The sequence below is a fragment of the Gymnoscopelus microlampas genome, assembly GCF_963454915.1.
Source record: "Gymnoscopelus microlampas genome assembly, chromosome: 24".
Lineage (NCBI taxonomy): Eukaryota > Metazoa > Chordata > Actinopteri > Myctophiformes > Myctophidae > Gymnoscopelus > Gymnoscopelus microlampas.
This window is the reverse complement of record NC_139961.1, coordinates 4,328,513-4,354,657: the sequence shown is the minus strand read 5'-3', so window position 1 is coordinate 4,354,657 and position 26,145 is coordinate 4,328,513. Positions and strand designations below refer to the sequence as shown.

The following is a 26,145-nucleotide window of genomic DNA, read 5'->3' as shown; positions in this document are numbered from 1 at the left end:
ATTAACATGTCATTAACATGTCTTTAACGTGTCATTAACATGTCATTAACATGTCTTTAACGTGTCATTAATATGTATTTAACGTGTCATTTACCTGTCTTTCCTTGTAACTCCAGTGAATTCCATGAAAGTTTTTGCAGGCAGCAGATCTGTGTGTGTGCGTGTGTGCGTGTGTGCGTGTGTGCGTGTGTGTGTGTGTGTGTGTGTCTGTGTATGTGTCTGTGATTCTCATCCTTTTTCATTTCAAAGATCGTTTCAGTTTGACATGCATCAGGCCATGAGTTTTTGTTTATTTAATCTCTACACTGTAAGATCCAAGCTATAGCCTACTGTAAAATCCTCAGTGTAAATTTAACTCCCAAGATAATTGATACGAAGGGTCCATTTGGTTCCATTCTTATGTACACTCTTGGAGTTACAGAACTGCACTCGTCCATTTTGGTTCCTAACTATCGATCGTTTAGCTTGGGGACCCCCTGGAACACCATCAAGGACCCCTGGGGGTCCCTGCCAGACCCCATGCTGAAAACCACTGGTCTATGACAATGTGTGTGTGTGTGTGTGTGTGTGTGTGTGTGTGTGTGTGTGTGTGTGTGTGTGTGTGTGTGTGTGTGTGTGTGTGTGTGTGTGTGTGTGTGTGTGTGTGTGTGTGTGTGTGTGTGTGTGTGTGTGTGTGTGTGTGCGTGCGTGCGTGCGTGTGTGTACAGCGGGCTGCATAGTAACCTCTCAGTATTCACCTACACTTCTTTCCAGCTTTCTCGCCGTTCTTCGCGTCACCGTAACGCATGACCCTGATTTATACCGTCGTCCCACTGACTCTATGTCTCCCCCCGCAGGCCGACGAGCGGTACCGCAAGAACATCCAGGGCTCGCCGCAGTCCGCCCCGCCCCCCAAGCAGCCCCCCCTGCCCCCCCGCTCCTCGGAGCCCTTCTCCAACGGCGGGCCGGCGGCCGAGGCCCCCTCCGCCATGCACCGGCCCATGGAGCCGCAGGTAACTCTCCTCTCCCCACATCCTTTTTTTGTTTTTTTGGGGCTCGTTGGCAAAGCCACCAACGGTTAGAACCATTAGCGCATTGGTTCTCAAAGTGGGGTCCGGGGACCCCCAGGGGTCCTTGAGGCGGTTCCAGGGGGTCCCCAGCTAAATGATAGTTAGGAACCAAATGGACCCTTATGTGTCTGTAACTCTGAGAGTGTACAAATGGAACCAAATGGACCCTAACGGGTCCATTTGGTTCCATTTGTACACTCTCAGAGTTAAATTGACACTGATTTTACAATATAAATTGGGGTCCCAGAGATAGAAATGCCATTAAATGGGGGTCCGTAGCCATAATGCATGTCAAACTGGGGGTCCTTGAAATTAAAATGGTTGAGAATCACTGCCTTAAAAACCTTCTCTTATGGGGGTCCCTGGCTTATCTTTTCAAATGGGGGTCCGCGGGCTAATAAGTGTCAATTTGGGGGTCCTTGACATGAAAAAGTTTGAGAACCACTGCATTGGCGTATTGTTGTGGCCCGGTTAGCGGTTCACACTGTTAAAGGTTTGGGCCCTCTGTGGCTGGACTTGAACCCGGGGCCCCAGATTCCAGACGGAGGTCGTGCGCTGCTATTGGCCGGCTTCCTGCTTCATCACTCATTGCCCCAACCACCCCCCCCCCCCCTGTTTGTGTCCCGACTGTTTGAATGTTCATTGTGTGGTTTGTGTCTTGATGTAAAGAAAGATATTTTTCAATCAATTATTATTAAAAGTAGCTTAGTGTATGTCAGTATTTATGTCCCATCTTTATTCAGCTAAAGAGTTAAAAATGAGTTAAAAAAGTGCAGGGGGCACGGTGGCGCAGTCGGTAGCGCTGTCGCCTCACAGCTAGAAGGTCCTGGGTTCGATTCCCGCCAGGGACGCTGTGGGCGCTGGGGGCGTGTTCTCTCCTCCACGTCATCGGCGCCCATACCCTAGGTGGGGTTGGTGAAAGGGCCCACTCTGTGTGGAGTTTGCATGTTCTCCCCGTGTCTCCTAGGGTAGTTAATACCCTCACAAAAACATGTAGTAATCCTGGTCACTATACTGCCTCCCCCTGGTCAGCCGGGGCGCCTGATGGAGGAGAAGGGAACTGGTTGGAATATCGTGTTCCTTCCACGCGCTATGTCCAACCAGGGAAACTCCCCCCTGTCGGGTGATAAGAAGCGGCCTGCTTGCTCCTCATGCATTGAAGGAGGCATGAGCTTCAGCTTGGGCTCTCCCTAGGCTGGCAGAGGGTAGGTAGTGCCCAGGATTACATAGGCAATTGGCACTGGGTGAAAAAATGTGGGTTACAAAATCGTGGGAAAAAAATTATAAGAAAAAAAAAAAAAAAAAGAGTTAAAAATGTTTGCTTTAAAAAATAATATATATACACATTTTCAAGCTTTTTCAAAAGTGCCGCGCTATGAGCTTGTAGATCTGCTATTTTTTAATTGCCAAAGTATAAAAATAATGGTGCTTTCCCGGATTGAATTGGTTAAACTTCATCAAGCTATGACAAAGTTATGATGACTGAAACTATGTCTAAATATAGCCTACTGGCAATTTTGTCGACAAATTAAAACTAGACTAAAACCTGAGGGAGGGACTAGTGGACTAGAGATCCAGTAGAACTAAGACGAGTAATTTTATGCTTCCGAAAATAGCTGATCTACAAGCTCTGCAATGTTTTGGCCCGCGGCTAAGTGTAAATCAGTCATTGTGATGCCATCACGGCTCGCCAAAATGACATTTTAGTCGACTAAATCAACTGTAGATTTATGATATTTAGTCGACTAAAACTGAAACATTTCCTGTCAGATTCAAATGTGACTAAAGCAACATTTTATTGAAAAGACTATGTGACTAAAACTAAATCAAAATCGCTTTTGTGCTCAGCTGTGTTGTCTCTGTAAAGAGACAGATATACTGTAGGGGCCGTTCCCTGCATGCTCTCTATGTAAGCAAAACATGTCTCTGTGTCGTGTCGTGTCGTGTCGTGTCGTGTGCATGTGTGTAAACACACGGACATAAAGGTGGTATAAGTGATGTGTGTTTTTCTTCAAACTTTAAAGCTCTATATTCTGATTGTAATCATTCACAGTAAACAGGAAATACCTTTTCAGGTCGGGATACCAAATTCATGAGGAAAATGCTTTCACCTTTTTTCACTGACTAAGCTATGATGACTAAAACTGTAACTAAATATACCGACAATTTCGTAGACAAATAAAAACTAGACACAAATCTTAGGGAGGGACTAAGGACTTATAGTGTTCCAGTTTCAACTTCCAATTTCACTCGTTTATCCTGTGTGAGTTCTCTCTCCTGATTGGACAAATTCGGTATCACCGCCCTGAACATGTATTTTTCCGTAGACACAGGGAGACCGAGCCCCTGTTACTGAACAAACACTCTCTCTCTCTCTCTCTCTAGTGACGATGACTATCCCAATATAGAGCTAATTAACACTTAACTCATTCAATGCCATGCTTATTTTTGGAATTTTGGCTCTGAGTGCCACAGCCAAAATTCATTGTAAAAAAAAAAGTGCTTAGGAAGCGAGATACAGCCTTTTTAAGTTATAGGTTAAACAAGGAGTGGATGGAGAAGCAAATCTTCAAATCATCATATCTTGGTGATTTTTATTTTGGAATTTCTTTTTTATTTTGAATTTTTTTTTATGACGGATTTGACGGATTGTGGCACTCTGGGCGTCAGGCCACGTGACGGATTTGACGGATTGTGGCACTCAATGAGTTAACTTTAAAGGACAACTTTGTTTTTTTACAACCAATGTTTATGTTTTAGATTGTAATTAAAGTAAATAAAAGATGAGTGTTAAAAATTTTAAATTTACTGCTTTCTATAGTTTTAGCAATTTTCACAATCTTTTTTACAGTGTTTTCACAGTGGGCGGGGGCATTCTGTCCGGTGGCTAAATATGTATTTTTTTAACACATTAACCCGGCGTTTTCTTTATTATTATTTACAGTAGCTCTTCTAGCCCCCAATAACTCACATCTGGCCATCTCAGACAGCCGGACCTTTTTTATTGTGTAAAAAAGGCATATTTAGCCACCGGACAGAATGCCCCCGCCCACTGTAAAAAATATCGCAAAAAATGCTAAAACTATAGAAAGCAGTAAATGAAAAAAAAATTACACTCATCATTTATTTACTTTAATTACAAGCTAAAATATAAACCTTGGTTGTAAAAAACCAAAGTTGTCCTTTAACCAAAAAAAAACATATCACTAAACACCCCCTTTATAGTAAAATGGCCGCCTCATCCTCACTGTGTTGTCTGCTTGTTTCACCTTACCCCCCACCCCACTGTCTCCCCCCACAACCCCCCCACTCCCCCCCCCCCCCCCCACACCCCCTTAAAAGGTGCAGTGGTCCCACCTGGCTGCTCTAAAAAGCAGTAACAGCGCCGCCCCCTCCTCCCCTCCTCCTCCTCCTCCTCCTCCTCCTCTGGCCGTCTGCCGCTCCCAGTCCTTCGGCGAGGAGGCGGGTGGCGGTGGCGGCGTTGGGGGCGTGGCCCCTGGCTTTGCTCAGCTCCACCTGCGCTCCCAGGAGCCTCCTCCTCCTTCTGCTCCCGCTCCTCCTCATCCTCACCATCACCACCTCCACCACCCATCCCCCGCACGCACTGACCCCCAGCCTGCTCCCCTACACCTCCTCGAGAGCCCCGCCCAGCCGGACCCCAGTGAGGAGACCCCTCCCAGGGTAAGGACGGACCCCCCCCCCCCCTCTCCCTGGTCTCTATTGACAGAGACCTGCTCTGTGTCCACCAAGGTTGTTGATAAAAACTAAAGCTAGCCGTGAAATGTTTTTTTTTTTTTTTTTTACTAGCCTTTTCTTGGTGGATTTGTTCAGATGTGTCGACAGAAAAGCATGAGGAGACGTTGGTGCATAATGTTTAGACTGAGATGTATGCCTGTATTGTAATACCTATTTTGATATAATAATAATAATAATAATAATTAAATGCAGTACTGAAAGTAATAAAAAGCTAAAAAACGTTTTTAACCCATTAAGACCTGTAACTGTGGCATTTTTAGATTTGAGCTAAAAAGCATTATTTTACACTTTGGGCTATTCAAAAATAGCAGATCTACAAGCTCATAGCGCGGCACCGTGCCGCGCTATGAGCTTGTAGATCTGCTATTTTTGAAAATTCGTGAAAATGTGTGCAAATCTTTGAATAGATACATTTTTAAAGCGAACATTTTTAACTCAAAGCTTTGAGTCCCTGGAACAACATATTTTGATGGTGGTCCGCGGCCAAATTCATATCATTTTGGGGGTCCTTCACATGAAAAAGATTGAGCACCACTGATATAGAAACATACGTCTTTCAGAAAACTGTTCGGATTTAGGAGACATGTAGAATCGGCTTCAGGTCTCAATGGGTTAAACATTAAAAAAATAAACATAAAAATCAAAATAAAAAAACAATTCCAAGCTGTAATAACTCGTGCATCCCCATCCAGCCTGTTGGTGTCTATGTGCAGACTGTGGAACACATGTGTTGTTAGGAGTATTATAGAGGGCTGCGTTTGGAGTTGCAGCGTTTTGGACCGTTTCCCAGTTTGAGTCTTTAGTCCAATCTACACAACACATTTCTCTGGTGTTAAACCCCTCTTCGGCGGTGTTGTCAAACCCCTCTGCGGTTGTGCATTTTTCGGAGTCTTCCTTATCATATGTAACCTCGCGTCACCAGGCTTGGCAGACATGGCAGAAAGCCTGTTTCTTTTCTGTTCTGCACTGACCAGTGTGATCTGGTCTAGGCCACGACACGCTGTGAGCTTGTATATCTGCAATTTTTCAGAACCACTTTTCTAAACTAAACCGATGTTCTAAATCCTAAGAGTTTTCTGAAAAACGTATGTTGCTATACATATAGCTAAAATCTCAACTGACACAAATGCTTTCCCGACATTAATGGTTTAATATCCGTATCCAGTTTGTTGTTGAACATTGTTGTTGTTCTCCAACATGAATGCTGAATGGAGTAGCCTAGTCCCGTTAGTCTGGACAAGTTAGAATAAAACATGGACATAGCAAACGAAGTATACCAAGAAATACTTGAGAAACTTTCCAGATTTATACAATTTCAGAGGACTAGTGTGTTTTTTTTTTAATCCGTATCCACCGATTCTCTCTAGACCGGATCAGAAAACTAGTTTTTCACACTCTAATCATTATGGTATGTAATCATCAAACAACCATAATCTTCATTGCTGTGTTCCCTTAGTGTGACAGAGACACTCCTTTTTTATTTTTGAGTGGTGCCAACCACTCCTATATCTGACTTTGTCTGTGTGTCCGTCCGTATGTATGTATGTCCAATAAACAAACATTGATGACAACATCAATACGGGGCTCATCAAAAGGCACCACTCTCTTCACACAGGGTGTGATTTTTTATTATTATACACAGCCAGCCACCATATTGTTTTCATTTAGCAGGTTCCAAGACACTATTAATACTTTTATTTTGTTATTATTCTCTCTTTATATTTCCCCCCATTGTCATCTTCTCTTGAATCACTGGTGCAAATGGTTTTCAGCTCAGTGGCCTTGCGGTTAGAGTGTCCGCCCTGAGATTAGTAGGTCGGGGTTCGATCCCCGGCCGGGTCAAATCAACTTACAAAGACTCAATGACCCAATGCCTCCCTGCTTGGCACTCGGCTGGGATTGGGGTCACAGGGACTCAGGGTTAAGTCCCTGCATGCGACCAGGGGGTGTACGTGTACATCAAGCTGCCTCGCTCTAAGGCAGCGGTCTTCAACGTTTTCAGGGCCAAGGACCCCCTAGCTGAGAGAGAGATGAAGCAGGGACCCCCTCTATATTGTATAAAATTGTGTTTCAGATAAACTTTTGCTGCTCTTTTTTCCCTCTACATATATAACTCTTTGCCAAAAAATAGCCGATCTACAAGCTCACAACGCCTCGCGCTGCGAGGCGTTGTGAGCTTGTAGATCTGCTATTTTTTGGCTAAAGTTCTCCTCAGAAAAGGGATGCTAGGGTTCAAGTGGATAATGTAAAAAAAAAAATCCTATCACACAAAGATTTGGCGGACCCCCTGTAGTAACTCTGAGGACCCCCTAGGGGTCCCGGACCCCCTGTTGAAGACCCATGCTCTAAGGAAACAGGAGAAAGGCTCTTTATGGGCCTCTGGACTAGTGTTGATTTTGACAGCAAATTTTGATTTAGTTTTAGTCATATTTTAGTCATCTGAAATGTTTTAGTTTTTGCCTAGTTTTAGTCGACTAAATATCATAAGGTTATAGTCGACTAAATCTACAGTTGATTTAGTCGACTAAAATGTATTTTGGCGGTGCCTTGATGGCGTCGTAATGGCTGATTTTACACTTGGTTGCATGCTGAAAATAGCCGATCTACAAGCTCACAACGCGCCGCAGTAGAACGCGCCGCAGTTCTACTGGATCTCTGCTCCACTAGTCTCTCTCTAACATTTTTGTCTAGTTTTTATCTGTTGACGAAATTGTCAATATATTTAGTCTTAGCTTTAGTCAGCATAGCTTAGCTTTTATTTAGTTTTTATGTAGTTTTCGTCAGTGAAAAAAGGTAGTCGACCAACATTTTTCGTCATAGTTTTAGTCGACGAAATCAACACTGCTCAGGACTCAGCAAGGCTTACTTACTTTACTTGGAGAAGGTTAAGAAGGTTGTGAGAGGTATATGAGATGTGTTTGTGACATGGTGAGGACCACATCCAGGTATAAATGTGATGTGTCTTTGTTGACAGGTCCCGGTGAGGACCACGTCCAGGTCTCCTGTGCTGTCCCGTCGGGAGTCCCCGCTACCAACGCAGCCCAGCAGCCAGGGCGGCCAGAGGAACGCCGGCAGGTAACCACGGTTACAACCGTCTCCCTCACAACCACGTCAGGGGTTCATGGAATAATGTTTGATGTTTTACATAAACATTTGATACCAGTAGACAGAAGTAAAACCTTGATTAAGAGATGTGTCCCGTTATGATCAATGACAGACTGAAAGACCTTATTGATAAAGTGACACCTTTCTGAATGTCTTGTAATAGAACTAGGTTTTGTAGTAGAGGTCCATGAAGCGCTTAATGTTCCCCTGACACACAGCAGGAAGTTAACCCATTAACACTGGGAAAAGCATCTGTCATTTTAGATTTTAACCACTTTAACCATTATCTTATACTTTGGCTATTCAAACAATAACAGATATACAAGCTCATAGTGCAGCACTATCTGCTATTTCTTTTTTGAAAAATCGAATATATGTTTTTAAAGCGACCATTTTTAACTCAAATCTTTGAATATATGTATGTTTTTAAAGCAAACATTTATTTTAACTCAAATCTTTGAATATATGTATGTTTTTAAATATTTGCTTCTGGGGGATTCTACAAATGTCTTCAAAATCCTAACAGTTTTTCTTTTGGGGAAAAAAAAAATGTTGCTATAATATCGGTGGTTCTCAAAGCTTTTTTCATGTCAAGGACCACCCAAAATGATTTGTATTTGTCCTCGGACGACGCCATCTCTAAATATTTTGTTCCAGGGACCCCAGAAGCAGAGATTTAAGTTAAAAATGTATATATTCAAAGATTTGCACACATTTTCACTATTCTTCAACAAAAATAGCCAAATAAATCTTAAAATGACACTGATGCGTTCCCGGATTGAATGCTTTAAGGACCAGTTCAGTTCAGTGTTTGGAAGCTGGCGGATGTGTTTCAGTGATGTTTGGCTGATGTTCAGTGTTTTTAAAGGCTGATGTTCAGTGTTTTTAAAGGCTGATATTCAGTGTTTTAGAGGCTGATATGTTTGTCTGATGTTTCCTCCAGTACCGCGGAGCCTCGTCTGCTGTGGGATCGGGTGGAGAAGCTCCAGCCGCGGCCGGGCAGCGGCAGCTCCTCCGGTTCGTCCAATGCCAGCTCCCAGGCCGGTTCTGGGGACCGCTTCAGACCCCGCTGTGAGTCCCCTGGTTACTGTACATACTGTACATACTGTACATACACCCAGACACTAATAACTGTACTGACTGCTTCAACCCACGCTGTGAGTCCCCTGGTTACTGTACATTACACACAGCCTGACACTACTAACCTGTGGTGTTTTGGTCGCTTCACGGGCCACCACGGCGCGTGGCCAGTCATTTTTCACGCGCAGGTACGGCACGGTGTGGTGCACGCGCATGCACGCGCATGCACGCTAGAACACGTCCTCCTAGATTTAACCCATTAACCCATTGAGACCTGAAGCCGATTCTACATGTCTCCTAAATCTCAACAGTATTCTGAAAAACGTTTGTTGAAAAATGTCAGTGGTGTTCAATCTTTTTCATGTCAAGGACCCCCAAAATGATATGTATTCGGCCGCGGACCCCCATCAAAATATTTTGTTCCAGGGACCCCCCCAGAAGCAAAGATTTGAGTTAAAAATGTTCGCTTTAAAAATATATATATTCAAAGATTTGCACACATTTTCACGATTTTTCAAAAATAGCAGATCTACAAGCTCATAGCGCGGCACTCGGTGCCGCGCTATGAGCTTGTATATCTGCTATTTTTGAATAGCCCAAAGTGTAAAATAATGCTTTTTAGCTCAAATCTAAAAATGGCACAGTTCCAGGTCTTAATGGGTTAAGACCTGAAGCCGATTCTACATGTCTCTTAAATCCCAACAGTTTTATGAAAAACGTATCGTTTCTGTATCAGTGGTGCTCAATCTTCTTCCTGTCAAGGACCCCCAAAATGATATGAATTTGGTCGCGGACCCCCATCTCAAAATATGTTGTTCCAGGGACCCCCCAGAAGCAAAGATTTGAGTCAAAAATGTTCGCTTTAAAAATATGTAATTCAAAGATTTGCACACATTTTCATGATTTTTCAGAAATAGCAGATCTACAAGTTCATAGCGCGGCACTCGGTGCCGCGCTATGAACTTGTATGTCTGCTATTTTTGAATAGCCAAAGTGTAAAATAATGCTTTTTAGCTCAAATCTAAAAATGACACAGACGCGTTCCAGGTCTTAATGGGTTAACCAGCCAAGTAACACCATAACAGGTATACCGGTGAGCGTCCTCATACATTAAAGCCTACACCTTTTTTCAGCTCCTATAATTCAAGGCACTGCTTGAGAAGATTTACAAAGACTAAAACTAAGCTTAAAAACTAGTCATTGCCTATACAAACATGTTTCCTACTGCTGTTTATACACCCGTGAACCTAAGTAGAATTAATATTAATCACACATTGAGGTCATTAAGAAGATATGCTGGTCTCGTCACGAGTTGACTCCTATGGTTGACTCTCATACAATATCAGCTGTTCTGTGCGCATGCGCTCATGTAAGCACGCGTGTATGCACTTGACATCATTAAAATACGGTTCAGCCGAAAACAAAATCACCATTACACCATTGCACTCGACATAATTTTTGGCGGACCGCTCGCCTCCAGCGGTTCTTGTATTTGTTTTACTGTGTTTAAGGTTGGGAATAAGGTTATGTTTAGACATAGTTTTACTGAGGTTACGTTTAGGATTAAGGTTAGGAATAAGGTTAGGTTTAGACATAGTTTTACTGAGGTTCAGGTTAGGAATAAGGTTAGGTTTAGATATAGTTTTACTGAGGTTAAGGTTAGGAATAAGGTTAGGTTTAGACATAGTTTTACTGAGGTTAAGGTTAGGAATAAGGTTAGGTTTAGACATAGTTTTACTGAGGTTACGTTTAGGAATAAGGTTAGGTTTAGACATAGTTTTACTGAGGTTACGTTTAGGAATAAGGTTAGGTTTAGACATAGTTTTACTGAGGTTAAGGTTAGGAATAAGGTTAGGTTTAGGCATAGTTTTACTGAGGTTACGGTTAGGAATAAGGTTAGGTTTAGGCATAATTTTACTGAGGTTACGGTTAGGAATAAGGTTAGGTTTAGACATAGTTTTACTGAGGTTACGTTTAGGAATAAGGTTAGGTTTAGACATAGTTTTACTGAGGTTAAGGTTAGGAATAAGGTTAGGTTTAGACATAGTTTTACTGAGGTCAAGGTTAGGAATAAGGTTAGGTTTAGACATAGTTTTACTGAGGTTAAGGTTAGGAATAAGGTTAGGTTTAGACATAGTTTTACTGAGGTTAAGGTTAGGAATAAGGTTAGGTTTAGGCATAGTTTTACTGAGGTTACGGTTAGGAATAAGGTTAGGTTTAGGCATAGTTTTACTGAGGTTACGGTTAGGAATAAGGTTAGGTTTAGACATAGTTTTACTGAGGTTACGTTTAGGAATAAGGTTAGGTTTAGACATAGTTTTACTGAGGTTACGTTTAGGAATAAGGTTAGGTTTATACATAGTTTTACTGAGGTTAAGGTTAGGAATAAGGTTAGGTTTAGACATAGTTTTACTGAGGTTACGTTTAGGAATAAGGTTAGGTTTAGACATAGTTTTACTGAGGTTACGTTTAGGAATAAGGTTAGGTTTAGACATAGTTTTACTGAGGTTAAGGTTAGGAATAAGGTTAGGTTTAGACATAGTTTTACTGAGGTTAAGGTTAGGAATAAGGTTAGGTTTAGACATAGTTTTACTGAGGTTAAGGTTAGGAATAAGGTTAGATGTAGGCATAGTTTTACTGTGGTTAAGGTTAGGAATAAGGTTAGATGTAGGCATAGTTTTACTGAGGTTATGTTTAAGAATACCTGGTGACTCCGAGGTTCGCCGGATTTGACCCGGGGCGAGCGTGTTTTGGGGCGAGCGTTCTTGTATGCGTCCACAATGATTCACTCAACGAAATGTTTTTACATTTTATTTTTAGAACGTTACCATAAGTTTAAAGAAGTGACCTGCTGCGGTCTGCATAGCATAGTCAAGCTAAATGCTAGACTTTAGCATGTCGTAATCTTCTTGTAAAGAGTTGACACCTTCTCCGAGGCCGGTGGTCTCTGTCTAGTGTTACATGTCCTGTGTTGACAGTCCACTCTTTCCTTTTTTAATCCCATCAAAGCTTCCTCCAAATCCGAGGGCTCGCCTCTCCAGCGACCCGACAACGCTGCCAAAAAACCCGACGACAAGAACCATGCCAGACCTACCCGGCCCGCTGTAAGTAGTGCTGTATGATATTATAGCCATAAGAGCTGTCACCTACCATAAGACCCCCTGTAGTAACTCTGAGGACCGCCTAGGCGTCACGGACCCCCTGTTGAAGACCCCTGAGATAGACAGACAGACAGACAGACAGACAGACGGACATGTACAGTATTGATCTATTTTGGGGGATTCGGGTGTCGTAGCAGCAACAGCCATGCAGCACGAAACACAGGAACGAGTGGAGAGAAAAGGGTCTTTCTCTAGCAGTGTTGATTTTGACAGCAAATGTCTTTTGCCTTTTGAATACAATTCCATTTAGTTTTATGTTTTTGTCACCTGAAATGTTTTGGTTTTTGGCTAGTTTTAGTCGACTAAATATCATAACATTATAGTCGACTAAATCTACAGTTGATTTAGTCGACTAAAATGTATTTTGGCGGTGCCTTGATGGTGTCGTAATGGCTGATTTTACACTTGGTTGCATGCTGAAAATAGCCGATCTACAAGCTCACAACGCGTCGCGCGAAGCGTTGTGAGCTTGTAGATCGGCTATTTTCAGAGCGCAACACCCGGCCGCAACCAAACATAAAATGACTTGTCTTTTAGTTCTACTGGATCTCTTCTCCACTAGATCCCTCACTAACATTTTAGTCTAGTTTTTATTTGTTGACAAAATTGTCAATATATTTAGTCTTAGTTTTAGTCATCATAGCTTAGTTTATATTTAGTTTTCGTCAGTGAAAAAAGGTAGTCGACCTTTTTCATCATAGTTTTAGTCGACGAAATCAACACTGGTCTCTAGTGACTATTCCTTGAAATGGTATCGTCCTGACCTCTGAACTTGTGCCCCCCCCCCCCAGGACCTCACGGCTCTGGCCAAGGAGCTTCGTGCGGTGGAGGACGTGCGGCCGCCCCACAAGGTGACCGACTACTCGTCGTCCAGCGAGGACTCGGGGACCACGGACGAGGACGACGACGAGGAGGTGGACCAGGAGGCGGGGGAGGAGTCCACCTCGGGGGCGGAGGACTCCAGGGCCGGGTAGGTAGAAGGAGGAGGGGGAGGGGGAGGGGTTGCTTTGTGGCTCCATGTTTGTTTTTCCGCTGCGCTCGCCGCTGCTTCAGTCACTTTACATGTGAGTTTGTACCAATGATGGAAGAAGTACTCGCGTGTTTTTACTTAACCCGTTTGATCCGGGAATGCATGCAGTGTGATTTCTTTGGCTATTAAAAAATTGCAGATCTACAAGCTCATATGTACTGTAGCAATTTTTTTTTAAATAGTCTTTGAATATATACGTTTTAAAGCGTTTTTTTCCGAACTCCGATCTGTGCTTCTGAGGAGTCCCTCGAACAACATATTTTGAAATGGAGGTCCGCGGCCAAATACATATAATTTTGGGTGGTCCTTGACATGGAAAAAGTTTGAGAACCACTGATATTATAGCAACATACGTTTTTTCAAAAAAACTGTTAGGATTTAGAAGACATTTGTACAATCCCCCAGAAGCAAAGATTTGAGTTAAACATGTTCGCTTTCAAAATATATACTGTATTCAACGATTTGCAAAAAAAATCCACAATTTAAAAAAAAATAGCAGATCTTAAAGCTCATACGAGTTCCGCGCTATGATCTTTCTTATTTTTGAATAAATCTTTTTGAAAGAAATCTTAAAATGACACTGATGCGTTCCTGCTTAATCTGAAGCGTTGTCTTCTGCTCTGCAGTCATTTCTCACACTATCAGAGTTACAAATACATACATAAACACTGAGCATTTTATTGTGCAAAAAGATCCTCGCTGTCACGTTGCATCGCCTCCCCACGGAAAAGCGCGTCATTTTAGTGTTTCAAAGCGCTCTGCATGGCGTCCTGCTCTGCATGGTGTATTAACGGACGGCCTGTGTGTCTACGGACGGTCAGATATGGCCTCGGGTTCCGCAGGAAACTGAGCAACGGCGAGACGGAGTCCCTGAAGACCTTGCTGGCCGACGACTCTGAGAACGACCTGGCCACCACGCCCTCCAAGGACGGAACCCTGGTCATCCGACAGGTAGGGCTCGTCACGGGGAGGGGGGGGGGGGGTTTAACGTTCTGTGAACCGATCCCAGGGTCGACCCATCAATCATTATGGTGATAAAATGAACCAAAGTGCAGGGTAAACTGTTGCACCTGTCTGTGTCCTGTGTTCAGGGTTGACTGCAGGTGGTATCAAAAACATAAAGGAAAACTGGTAGAGAAAAGACTCTACATAAACTCCTTAGACAGAGACTAAGAAAATAGTTAATTATTTTATGTTCACATGCTCATAAAGTGCTCTGTGCTAAAAATGAAAGGTGCAAAAAAAAATAATAGCAAACGTTTGGATCATAGGACCTTCGTCAGTGCTATGTCATAATATCATAATACAGTGCTCTCTACACAGATTATGTACACAGCGAGTCTTTTCTCTGACAATAAAAATTAACCGATCATGAAGAAAAGATAATGAACCAAAGTCCTGCACACTGCTCTTGCTCAGCAGCAGTGATTTTATTCATGCTAAGGCATGGCTCCTAGGGCCCGAGCCATCTGTGTGTGTGTGTGTGTGTGTGTGCGTGTGCGTGTGCGTGTGCGTGTGCGTGTGCGTGTGCGTGTGCGTGTGCGTGTGCGTGTGTGTGTGTGTGTGTGTGTGTGTGCGCGTGCGAGTGCGCGCGTGTGTGTGTGCGTGCGAAATCGCCACATTTCTTGTGCGTGCTGTCTATGACGTCGTGGAGGACTGATGTCATAGTACTAACTTAGATAGATGAATGACATCATAAGGCTGACATCATAGGAGAGTGACATCATAGACAGAGTTCTCCCAAGGCACTATGACTGGAAAAGCCGGGGTTTCCCGAGCGTTTGAACAATGGAGGATGGAGTCATCATTAGTGAATGTGATGCCACTCTAGCCTAGAGTCAGTATTAAACATGCATCTACATGTACATAACAGCACAGGTAATAATCATGTCTATACCGTATATATGTTACAGTACAAGTGGGAAAAGCAGGACAAGGAGCGCTCGTTTTTCCTGCGCCCCCCCTGAGGGAAACGAAACACCTCCCGGCCAGCCGGGGTATAACGCGCGACTCGCGATTTTCGGGAGCTCCCCGTTCGGCTTTTCTCACTTGAACTGGTTTCCAACATTATTCTGTAACATATATATATATATATATATATATATATATATATATATATATATATATATATATATATATATATATACTGTATATGGAATGAATTTAACCCATTAAGACCTAGAACTGTGTCATTTTTTTTATTTCAGCTAAAAAGCATTATTTTACACTTTGGGCTATTCAAAAATAGCGGATATACAAGCTCATAGCGCGGCACCGAGTGCCGCGCTACGAGCTTGTAGATCTGCTATTTTTGAAAAATCGTGAAAATGTGTGCAAATCTTTGAATATATATATTTTTAAAGCAAACATTTTTTAACTCAAATATTTGCTTCTGGGGGTCCCTGGAACAAAATATTTTGTACGTTTTTCAGAATACTGTTGAGATTTAGGAGACATTGTAGAATCGGCTTCAGGTCTCAATGGGTTAAAGAATTTAAAAGATGAAAATGGTCGGTGAATGAAGTGACATCAGAGCCCACTATGACGGCATAACCAGAGCGCTGCCCAAATCGGAGCCGATTCTCTGTCAGTGAATGTGATCCTTTCTTTTCCGCTTGTCCATCGTGATTGCTGTCGTTCACCCCCTCAACCCCCCCATCACTCCTCCTAATGTCACCTCTATGTGTTTGTGTCATCATCACCGCTTGTCTCTCTCTTTTTAACGTTTAGTTTTCCAAAGCCGTTCGTTCGTCCACCATGAATGGGAACGGTGTGTCTGTAGGTTTCGAGTTCGGACTGGAACGTGAGAGTGTTGGAACTGATGTATACTTAGTCACTGAAGACAGGCGATCATTGTAGCAGCATTATGAGACAGATAAGAAAATCATTTAAAACTAGAAAATGTGCTCCTCGGAGCACAGGTCTCCGCCAGTACTGTTCCTGATTAATCCTGTCTTACCTCACTTCAAAAGATATAAATGATCTTTTGAAGTGACACACCTATTTATAGGGCTCTATTTCATCATGCGTCTCGCTAGCCAATCAAAGCACACCCTTTCAACATATTGTTACGTGTCACGTGAAGCTTGACCAATGTTAGCTTGGGGGGGACACACGGAAGGACGAGAACGAAAACATAGTCTCCTGGCGGAGACAAAAAAATCAGACGTCTATTTATAAAAGGGCTTTAGGGCAGGGGTCTTCCACGTTTTTCAGGCCAAGGACCCCTTAGCTGAGAGAGAGATGAAGCAGGGACCCCCCCTCCACTATATATTGTATAATATACAATACAATACATAGATTTCATAGATAGCTTCATAGACTTGTTTGACAGCACTGTCATCATCAGTGTTGGATTCATGTTAAAGGAGTAGTTCACCCAAAAAATACTTATGTCCTATCAATTACACACCCCATGAAGCAATGAATTCATGGAGATTTTTTAGTTTTTGTCACATTCCTAAGCCAATAATATCCTAAACCCTAATGTATCCGGTAGGAGACACAAGGAGTCTCCTTTGTGTCTCCTACCGGATACATTAGGGTCTTTATTTTTATCATCAAATTATTGGCTTAGGAATGTGACAAAAACAAAGAAAATCTCCATGAATTCATTGCTTCATGGGGTGTGTAATTGATAGGACATAAGAAATGTTTTGGGTGAACTACTCCTTTAATGTGTATTTTCATCACAGTTGCTATGCTAAGAAAACTTGCTGCTTGATCTGCTCTTTTTTCCCTCTACACCAAATCCCTTTGCCGAAAATAGCTTGTAGATCTGCTATTTCCGGGCCAACGTTCCCCTCAGAAAAGGATTTCTAGGGTTCAAGTGGTTAATGTAAAAACTAAAAGAGTTCCTATCACACAAACGTTTGGTGCCCCCCCCCCCCCCTGTAGTAACTCTGAGGACCCTCTAGGGGTCCCGGACGCCAGCTCTCCACACTCTTATCCCTGAACGCCACGGCGCGTTGCCTCTTCTTGCTTCCAGAGTGCAGGGGGGGACACAAAGCGAGGGGCCGGTACGCCGGGGGCCACAGGTGGGGGGGCCCCCAGTCAGCAGCAGCACCACCACCACCAGGAGGCCCCCCCCAGCCAGGAGGGCCCCCCCAGCCTCCACGGCAGCAGCAGCAACCAGGAGAAAAACGGCTTTGCCGGCCGCATGCACCACCATCACCTCCTCCTGCCAGACCTCTTACAGCAGAGCCAGCACCCCTCCTCTTCTCCTCCTCCTCCTGCTCCTCCCTCCTTCTCCTCCTCTCCCTCCATCGTCACCCCCGCCTCCTCCTCCTATCCCACGTCATCCAGCCATGCCAGCCCTGCCATGTCCCCCCACCACCCCCTGGACGAGCTCACTGACATGGAGGTATGTCCCCCCCATCTTCCCCTCCGTCCCCCTCCCCCCCTACTAGGGCTGGTAACTTTCCTCACAAATGATATTCGAATATTGGTCTGAAAAATTGGCAGATATTAGAATATATTAGAATATTATTATTATAAAAATAATTCTAAAAAGTTGTTTTTATTTTTTGTTATGTTTATTTGACAGGGACAATACAAAAAATAATGTATCAAGTGCTCAGATCCAATAAAACATATATTTTGTTTGTTTTTATAACTTGATACATTGTTTTTTGTTTTGTCCCTGTCAAATAAACATTAAAAAAAATTAAAAAAAAGTGAATATTCATTTCCATATTCGAATATACACATTTTCCCAATATTTGAATGATATTTGAATATCGAATATTCGTTTGCCAGCCCTGCCCCCTTCTCACACCACTGTGACCAGTAACCCAGGAATGGACAGTTCAGCTGACACGTGCAGACTCCCCATCAGGGTTATAATAGTGATGGGTTTTCCATTATAGTTTAGTTTGAGTTTGTTTTGACAATGAGACGTCGAGTGAGTAGACTGAACGGGTGCTATATTATAATGGGCCTTAGTGAAGACCAATTACTGTATATTAGTGAGGACCATGCGTAAAGTACCCCTCTAACAACTGTCAACTAGGGATGTCCGATATAGTTTTGGCCGATATCCGATTTTCCGATATTGTCCAACTCTTAACCCATTGAGACCTGAAGCCGATTCTACATGTCTCCTAAATCTCAACAGTTTTCTGAAAAACGTGTGTTTCTATATCAGTGGTGCTCAATCTTTTTCATGTCAAGGACCCCCAAAATTATATGTATTTGGCCGCGGACCCCCATCAAAATATGTTGTTCCAGGGACCCCCCAGAAGCAAAGATTTGAGTTAAAAATGTTCGCTTTTAAAAAATATATATTCAAAGATTTGCGCACATTTTCACGATTTTTCAAAAATAGCAGATCTACAAGCTCGTAGCGCGGCACTCGGTGCCGCGCTACGAGCTTGTAGATCTGCTATTTTTGAATAGCCCAAAGTGTAAAATAATGCTTTTTAGCTCAAATCTAAAAATGACACAGTTCCAGGTCTTAATGGGTTAAAGTCCGATATCAACCGATACCACATATTCCGTATCGGTTGATTTGCCAGAACTGATGTCAGGTAACAACATCACATACTGTATCTCCTGTCGTGGAATTAACACATTTATTTATGGCTTATTTTATTGTGACGCCCCACTGGATGCATTCATAAATGCAACAGGGCTTTCCCAATGTAAACGTTCTCAGTGCAAATGAAGAGAAAGAAGAGGCTCAGAAATGCCAAAGCCTACAGCAGTTGAACTAATAAATAAAAAACGATACTGATATTTTCCGAAAATACATTTTTATGTTGATATCGGCCAATAATATCGGGGCACTGATATTATCGGACATCTCTACTTTCAACCAGTTGTCCCTATTGTGGACATTGTCATTGTTGACGAAAAACAAGCTTGGCTACTATAAAATAACGTTGTACAACAAATAGGGCTTAATAAGTGCTTAAATGTTGTGCATTTTGATTAAAAAAAACACACCACCCATCTGGTATCAGAGGAGGCTTTAACAACCATGAAAAATAGTTTTCAAATCACTCAGATATGGTTGAAGCTTTAAAAAAAAAAAAAAAAAAATGCTTTGTAATATTTCCACATTGTTGCTGTAGTTTCAAACTGTCTGCCCCTAGAGCGGCTGAATTTGTAGTTTGTTTTCCGGTTCAGGTTAAAAACTACAGCAGATTAAAAACATGGCAGGTTGCATAAGGCTGACCTTATAGTACACAGAAATGTGTAAAAATGGAGCTGCGGCTGCATGCATTTTGCTGTAGTTCTTTAAACTGAATTGGAAAGCAAACTACAAACAAAATCAGCCTAGCCTCTCTCTTCCCCTTTAACGTCCACTCCTCGATTACTGGTCCGAGCCTTGTGCATGCCCTGCATTTCCTCTCTCCCCCCTTGACACTCCTGGCTCTTCTCTGGCTCTCTTCTGCCCCCTTCTGGTCTGGCTGACCACTCACTGGTTTGAGTCCTCTGTGCTGCTGCTGCTGCTACTACAACACAGCTGTCCTCCTAGCTGCTCACTGCACTCTGCTGCTGCTAACACACTGGTGCCCTCTGGTGGCGGGACACGGTCATGGCATGGATGGATTTAACCAAAAAGGCCCTCTTTATGTTGGGGTCTGAAACCGGGTCGTTCTTTAATGCCAGTGGTTCTCAAACGGTTTGATTCCAAGGACCCCCAGTTTGGTGTGCTTCCCTCCAGGGACCCCCATGACTCTTGACAGTGTGCAAATGGAACCAAATGGACCCGAAACGGGTCCATTTGGTTCCATTTGCACACTGTCAAGAGTTACAGACCTGTAAGCGTCCATTTGGTTCTGGAACCCCCTCAAGGACCCCTAGGGGTCCCTGAACCAAACTTTGAGAACCTGTGTGTTGGTGGATGTAGTTAGTTTGGGTGATATTTACATGCATGGTGTGGTGTGCTAGGTTTGCGGTGCTGGGGGGGGGGGGGGCAGAACTCATGCCTCTGCATTTGATATCCCCCTCTGGTCTTTATGGCAGGAGGGGATGTGTGTTTTTACCCCTGCCTTCTGAAGTGAATTAAATGTACGCTTTTGATTTGATACTTATGTTAAAGGGATAGTTCACCCCCAAAATGACTTGTTTTCTATTGATTTCTCACCCTGTGACTTTTTTTTGTTTTTTTCTCATTCCTGAGCCAATAATTTGATGACCGGCAGCGGTTCCGTTTGGAGACACAAAGGAGACGCTTTGTGTCTCCATACCGAACCGCTGCCGGTCAAAACAAGTAATTTTGGGGGTGAACTATCCCTTTAAAAAAATTCCCCTTTTTTTTATGTGATTTACAAATGGAACCCTGTTGGGGGGTGATGTGTTAACTACACTTAACATGTGATGGTGGGTGCTGTTTTGTGTGGTGTTTTGCTCAAGGAAGGACCTCCAAATATAACCCCCAAAAAAAATGCATTTTTTGCGCGTGTAGGGCTGTGACGATTATGACATTTTACATGACCATTAATTGTCACACAAATAATTGCGATAAAAAAATATATTTTTGTTTGGCTTTCAGGGTAGATATGACAAATAACATCATTTAATAACTAAAGAAAAAATATGAATAGTGGAAATGGCCGATCTACAAGCTCAAAACACGTCACATCGTGACGTGTTTTGAGCTTGTAGATCTGCTATTTCCACCATTGCTATATATATTTACGTTTTTCAATGTGGAAATGATTATGATGGCGATTATGCAAGAAATAATTGCGATTTATCTCAAATAATTGCGTCTAGATGATTATGTAATAATGGTGACAGGGCCTAGGTGTCAGACCTATACAGAGAGAGAGAGAGTTACGTCACTAGCATAGACTCCCATTGTAAGAATGGAATGCGGAAGTTCTATTTCTCAATGAGGAAGTTCCAGTGTTTGGAACTACAGGAGGCAACGTCCCGCTTTGCGGCGAGATCAAAGCGTGACGCAACTCTCTCTCTATGGGCGTGTGTCCTTGAAACAGTACAGCGTCTTCTGACTCCAAGTTCAACCACAGTAGAGGGAGTCCCGTTCCATATCACTGTGGGCTTTCCTTCTCTCATTCGTTAGGCTGCACCAACGCTCCTGATTTCGTGTATAGAGGGGCGGGTGTATAGAGCCTCAGAGAGATTGCGGCTGCATCCCATTGGTTCACCGATCTGTCCGTCAACCCCCGCCCCGCTAACACGACATTACGAGCGACGCCCACTGCACTCTGGTTGGTTGGGGAAATGAACACTTCCTCATACCGGGTACACCGATGTGCTGGTCCAGGCTTTTATTTTTTAGCAAAACTAAGCAATAAAAGCCTGGAGAGCGAGGCTACTCATTCGTCAACACAGTCTCTGTTTTCCACATCATTTTCTATTAACACCTCTTGCATCATTTCCTGTAACACCTCTTTCTTTAGTCCACCCCCCACGCCTCCATTTTTTCCACATTGTTGTGCTTCTGCTACCTTGAAAACGGTGAAAGCATTCATTAACACGCACAGACTTTTGCTTTTATCCCACTGTCTTAATTGTTGTATGTTGTGTGTAGCTCCTGTATAACACTTTGTTTGCTACAGTACAGTGTGTGTTTGAACACAGTTAGTTTTACTGCTGTAACGCAGACAATCAAAACTATCTGTACTTCCTGTGTTTAATCTATTCCAGCGATTCTACAAATGCATTCTAAATCGGTAGTTCTCAAACTTTTTCGTGCCAAGGACCCCCCAAAATGCATTTGACCCCCCCGTCTGACAATGTTTTGTGCCAGGGATCCCCCAAGAAGTGAATATTTGTGTAAAAAAAATTGCAGATGTACAAGACTAGCATATGATCCTCTCCTCCTCGCTCGAAGGCGGGACTAATGCGCGAGTGCAGTGTGCGAGTGTGGAAGTTGGCAGGGGCGAAGTGGAGCGCCGCTCCGCCCAATCGCAATTATTTGAGATAATCGCAATCATTTTTTGCATAACCGTCATAATGGTGTCCATGTCGAAACATGGATTTTCAAACACTTTCCAGAAATAGCAGATCTACAGGCTTCCAACGCGTCACAAACGCATTGGAAGCTTGTAGATCAGCTATTTCCGCTACTTAAAAAAAAAAAAAGTACACAATTGTTAAATACGTCAGTAATTTATTTGTATATTTAAGTTATTTGTCATATCTACCATGTGCAATTTGTGAGTATGAAGCCTAAAAGGTAAACAGAAATTACATTTATATTAAAACAATGACACATTGTAATCGTGAGAGCCCTAGTTATGGGTCTGTAATTCTGAGTGTACGAATAAAAAATAAAAATATTGTTTCAATAGTATAGTGTAGTTTAACATCCCAGACATGAAATGTCATATCTAATGGGTGCCCATGGCCCCATTAATATCATCAAACTGGGAGTCCATGAAAAAAAAAAAAAAAAGGTTTGAGAAGCACTGATTTAAGTGAACCGATATGAACCAGAGTATAGCTGCCCTGAAGGGTCCTGAAGGGTCCGTCAACACAGGCTCTCTTGTTGGTACGGCTCAGTGCAGGTTAAACACCTCTGTCCTGTCCTGTGTGTTTTCTTCATCCCCAATGTGTTTGTGTCCCCAGACCCAGTCAGCCAACACCACCATGACCAAACACAAGTCCTCCTCTTCCTTCACGCCCTTCATCGACCCACGACTGCTGCAGATATCGCCCTCTAGTGGCAGTTCCCTCAACAACATGGGTAGGTCTTTCTTTCTTTCTGTCTGTCTGTCTCTGTCTGTCACTGTCAGTGGTGGAAAAAGTACTCAAATGTTTTACTTAAGTAAAAGTATCAATACTGCAATGTAGAAATACTCTGTTACAAGTGAAACATTTCTTGAGTAAAAGTACAAAAGAAAAATTTACTTAGAGTACCAAAAGTAGAAAGTAGTCATTATGCAGAATGTCCCATTCACAAGTTTTCAATAATATAATAATAAAATGTATACAAATCTTTTAAAGATAGCTGATCTACAAGCTCCCATTGCGACGCATTGTGAGCTTGTAGATCGGCTATTTTCAAAAGGCCGAAATGGTTATAGTGTATGTTTTGTAATAATAATCAAAATCTGCAAAGTAACTAGTAACTAAAGTTTTCAAATAATTGTAGTGGAGTAAAAGTACAATATTTGCCCCTGAGATGTAGTGGAGTAGAAGTAAAAGTACTGAAAATTGCAAATACTCCAGTAAAGTAAAAGACACCTCAAAAGTTTACTTAAGTAAATGTACTCAGTTACTTTACACCGCTGCTGTCTGACCGTGCTGTGTGTAAAAAGCCTGACCTCTCGACTCCTCCCCTTTCCTCCAGCCGCCTTCGGGCAGGACGGGCGGCTGGCGGACGCGCTGCGGGCCGACCCGTCCCGCAAGGGCTCCGTGGTCAACGTGAACCCGGTGAACACGCGCCCGCAGAGCGACACGCCCGAGATCCGCAAGTACAAGAAGAGGTTCAACTCCGAGATCCTGTGCGCCGCACTCTGGGGTAAGTGCACTCGGTGCCGCGCTATGAGCTTGTAGATCTGCTATTTTTGAATAGCCAAAGAAATCTAAAATGAAAATTCTTAATGGGTTAAACTAATGACTGAAAACGCCCGCTGACTCAAGCAGAGTCTGGGGGTTCGAATCCATCGCGTTGCGGAGCGTCTATACCAACCAGAGTTGATTTTGACAGTAGATTTAGATTTTAGTTTCAGTGATAGTCTTTGGAATGAAATGTCATTTAGTTTTAGTCATATTTTAGTCATCTGAAATGTTTTAGTCTTAGTCTAGTTTTGGTCGGACTAAATATAAGATTACAGTCGACTAAATCTACAGTTGATTTAGTTGACTAAAATGTATTTTGGTGGTGCCTTGATGGCGTCGTAATGGCTGATTTTACATTTGGTTGCATGCTGAAAATAGTAGATCTACAAGCTCACAACGCGTCACAGCGCTACGCGTTGTGAGCTTGTAGATCTGCTATTTTCAGAGCGCAACACCTGAGTGCAGCCAAACATAGAATGACTTGTCTTTTAGTTCTACTGGATCTCTTCTCCACTCTTCACTAACATTTAGTCTAGTTTTTTATTTGTTGACGAAATTGTCAATATATTTAGTCTTAGTTTTAGTCATCATAGCTTAGTTTTTATTTAGTTATTTAGATTTTACACTTGGTTGCATGCTAAAAATAGCAGATCTACAAGCTCACAAAGCGTTGTGAGCTTGTAGATCTGCCATTTTCAGAGCGCAACACCCGAGTGCAACCAAACATAAAATGACTTGTCTTAGTTCTACTGGATCTCTTCTCCACTAGTCCCTCACTAACATTTTAGTCTAGTTTTTATTTGTTGATGAAATTGTCAATATATTTACGGTAGTCTTAGTTTTAGTCATCGTAGCTTAGTCTTTATTTAGTTTTCGTCAGTGAAAAAAGGTAGTCGACTAACATTTTTCGTCATAGTTTTAGTCGACGAAATCAACACTGATACGAACGCAACTGGCCCGTGTTCGGGGGCGGGGAGGGTGACACTTGTCCCTGAATGTATTCCTACGGATGAAGTGTTGTCTGGGAACACTCAGGAATCAGCCAACACTGTCGTCTGACTCATCATTGTCCCCAGACAACCAGATTAATCATGCATCACTATGTGCTATATTTTGAAGCCACATTTAAAGCTGTCATCTGTTCAGTTTTATGAAGAGGGGCTCCCTGCCCCTGGCCACAGGGGAGCTTCAGGCAGTACTACTCCTTGTCAACCAGGTTGTCATGCCTGAAAAAAGGTGTAAATGTCTAAAATGGAAGAGTAGGAAGACCACCTCCAACCACTGCACATACTTATATATACTCTACCATACATATATACATACTCTACCATGCAGGTTGGTTAAAGGAGTGTATTATAGGAGTAGATACATTATTTGTTAAAAAAAACAAAGTAATCATTAACTCTTTGAATGACAGAAATAAAACATTGTTTGCGTGTGTTCAGTAACAGGGGTCTTTCCATAAATGCACCTTTTGAAATAAAGTTGTATTCCTGTAAATAACTTCTGGATTGCAACTTTAACCACTCTGTTTCCCATTCATTTCTAAGGAACACTGCTCTCAATGAGGACATTATCACCTTTACAGTAAAAGCCAGGTTACAGATCCTTCCCACCAGACTCAACCTTTCCCTCTGGTTTCCCACCACCCATCATGTACCTCATTGTTTGCATCACACCACAGGGCCCGTTACAGAAACCATGTCACACATTCAGAATGGCTGCTATGCCTATAAAGGGCTTTACATAGCACGCCACCACAGAATAGTTGATCTCATAACTAAGGACATATCTAAACATTTTACACCGTCAGTGAGAATGTACAAACGTTCCTGTGTCAAACCACTTCAACAGGGGATCCGGGACCCCTAGGGGGTCCTCAGAGTTACTACAGGGTGTCCGCCAAATCTTTATGTGATATGATTTTTCTTTTTACCGTAACCACTCGAAACCTAGCATCCCTTTTCTGAGGAGAACTTTAGCCAAAAATAGCAGATCTACAAGCCCACAACGTCTCGCGCTGCGAGGCGTTGTGGGCTTGTAGATCGGCTATTTTTGGCAAAGAGGTATAGGTGTAGAGGGGAAAAAAGAGCGGACCAAGTAAACAAAAAAAAGTATAATTTACTTGAGCACCTGCCCCTCAAAATGTCTGTGCACGCCACTGGTAGGACATGTACATAGGTTGGTTGTAAGAGGCTTCCAACACCTTGTAATATTTGTGTCCTTGTATTGTATCTCTTATGTGGACATAAATAAATGATTAAATGTGTGTGTGTGTGTGTGTGTGTGTGTGTGTGTGTGTGTGTGTGTGTGTGTGTGTGTGTGTGTGTGTGTGTGTGTGTGTGCGTGGTGTGTGTGTGTGTGTGTGTGTGTGTGTGTGTGTACTCTAGGCGTGAACCTGCTGGTGGGCACAGAGAGTGGTCTGATGCTGTTGGACCGTAGCGGTCAGGGGAAGGTCTATCCTCTGATCAGCAGACGTCGC

The 26,145-nt window shown here is 42.8% G+C and overlaps 1 protein-coding gene across 5 annotated transcripts in view; it reads left to right on the top strand.

Moving 5' to 3' along the window:
• The window catches only part of LOC311040902 (mitogen-activated protein kinase kinase kinase kinase 4-like), a 113,165-nt gene that overhangs the window by 68,231 nt on the left and 18,789 nt on the right, over window positions 1–26,145 (top strand). For 2 of the 5 annotated variants that reach the window (XM_084051308.1, XM_084051306.1), the window contains exons 15-25: window positions 837–992; window positions 4,392–4,730; window positions 7,780–7,880; window positions 8,854–8,981; window positions 12,000–12,094; window positions 12,943–13,121; window positions 14,003–14,132; window positions 17,170–17,544; window positions 22,728–22,845; window positions 23,452–23,622; window positions 26,054–26,145. The exon at window positions 26,054–26,145 is cut by the window's right edge and continues 52 nt beyond it. In XM_084051308.1, coding sequence (XP_083907434.1) covers window positions 837–992; window positions 4,392–4,730; window positions 7,780–7,880; window positions 8,854–8,981; window positions 12,000–12,094; window positions 12,943–13,121; window positions 14,003–14,132; window positions 17,170–17,544; window positions 22,728–22,845; window positions 23,452–23,622; window positions 26,054–26,145 — 1,884 coding nt within the window. The remainder of the gene's footprint in view (window positions 1–836; window positions 993–4,391; window positions 4,731–7,779; window positions 7,881–8,853; window positions 8,982–11,999; window positions 12,095–12,942; window positions 13,122–14,002; window positions 14,133–17,169; window positions 17,545–22,727; window positions 22,846–23,451; window positions 23,623–26,053) is intronic. The other 3 variants (XM_084051307.1, XM_084051309.1, XM_084051310.1) reach the window with 3 other exon arrangements.